Here is a 1,123-nt window from a genome sequence, read left to right as displayed (position 1 = left end):
TGATATCAGATGGAGCTTGGCCATTTAAGGCTTTATATGTGAGAAGGAGGATTTTAAATTCTATTCTGGATTTAACAGGAAGCCAATGAAGGGAACATTAGCCCGTCTGCGGCGGCCCTCTCTCTGCATAGCCGTGTGAAGGGCCGCTGGCTCTGATGATAATTATTATTCCCCCACTAGATGAAAAAAGTCCTAATTTATTATTATTTAGAGCAGGGGTCACCAACCTTCTATTAATACGGACCTATGAACTGGAGGAGTCAGCGTTCACCTAAACTTCATAGATAATAAACATATTTCTATTGTTTCTTTAGATTTCTGATTTGCTTTTAAATATTGTCATTTTGAAATCCCTGTAAATGCTTATATGTTTTAAATTATTGATATGATGAAAGGCTCTATAAATGATAAAGCATAACAGCAGCAGCAAAAAATACCATTCAAGCTTAATCCACTGGTAAGTTGTTCTGTTTTCATAAGATGCTGAGGGCACCCCATGTGGTCCCTGAGGGCCCCTTGGTGCCTGCGGGCACCACGTTGGTGACCCCTGATTTAGAGACGATCAATAACAGGAGGTGAAATGCAGCTCCAGACTAGCTTTGAATGTGGTGATGTCATCAGTGGACCCAGATTTCTGCTGCGTTCTCCCCAAGTCCAGACTTTCCTGGGTTCTTGTAAAGAACAGACTTGGCGAGAACATGAGTCTGTTCTGGCGTCCATAGTTGTTGAGAATCAGCCTGAATGTTTGTCTCCATGTTGGAAGTAGATCCTGGGCCTTCCACTCACCCCCTTCAGCTGGACACCGACAGCGTCCTAACCATGAGCCCAGAGGACGTGAAGAAAAGTTCTGCTGACCCAGACGACGCAGCTGACGGAGCGGGGAGCCACGGCGCCTGCCTGACCCTGAGCGACCACGACCGCATCAGACAGTTCATCCAGGAGTTCACCTTCAGAGGCCTGCTGCCTCACATAGAGAAGAACATCAGACAGCTGAATGACCAGGTAGCTTCCTTTACTCACAGAAACATGGCTGCATACTAACAGAACTCTGAATGATGCTGTGTCCCGCTCCTCTGATGCTCCTCTGATGCTCCTCTGACGCTCCTCTGATGCTCCTCTGATG

The 1,123-nt window shown here is 46.5% G+C and overlaps 1 protein-coding gene across 2 annotated transcripts in view; it reads left to right on the top strand.

Moving 5' to 3' along the window:
- The window catches only part of LOC107081203 (trafficking protein particle complex subunit 8-like), a 7,631-nt gene extending 6,574 nt beyond the window's left edge, over positions 1–1,057 (top strand). Inside the window, exon 3 of one of the 2 annotated variants that reach the window (XM_015369406.1) lies at positions 764–1,057. In XM_015369406.1, the coding sequence (XP_015224892.1) occupies positions 764–1,041 (278 nt within the window). In that variant the 3' untranslated portion in view covers positions 1,042–1,057. The remainder of the gene's footprint in view (positions 1–763) is intronic. The other variant, XM_015369407.1, reaches the window with a different exon arrangement.
- The last annotated feature ends 66 nt before the right edge of the window (positions 1,058–1,123 follow it).

Source organism: Cyprinodon variegatus, unplaced genomic scaffold, assembly GCF_000732505.1.
Source record: "Cyprinodon variegatus isolate N-32 unplaced genomic scaffold, C_variegatus-1.0 Scaffold3374, whole genome shotgun sequence".
In the NCBI taxonomy this organism is placed as follows: Eukaryota; Metazoa; Chordata; class Actinopteri; order Cyprinodontiformes; family Cyprinodontidae; genus Cyprinodon; species Cyprinodon variegatus.
This window is presented reverse-complemented; position numbering and strand designations above follow the sequence as displayed.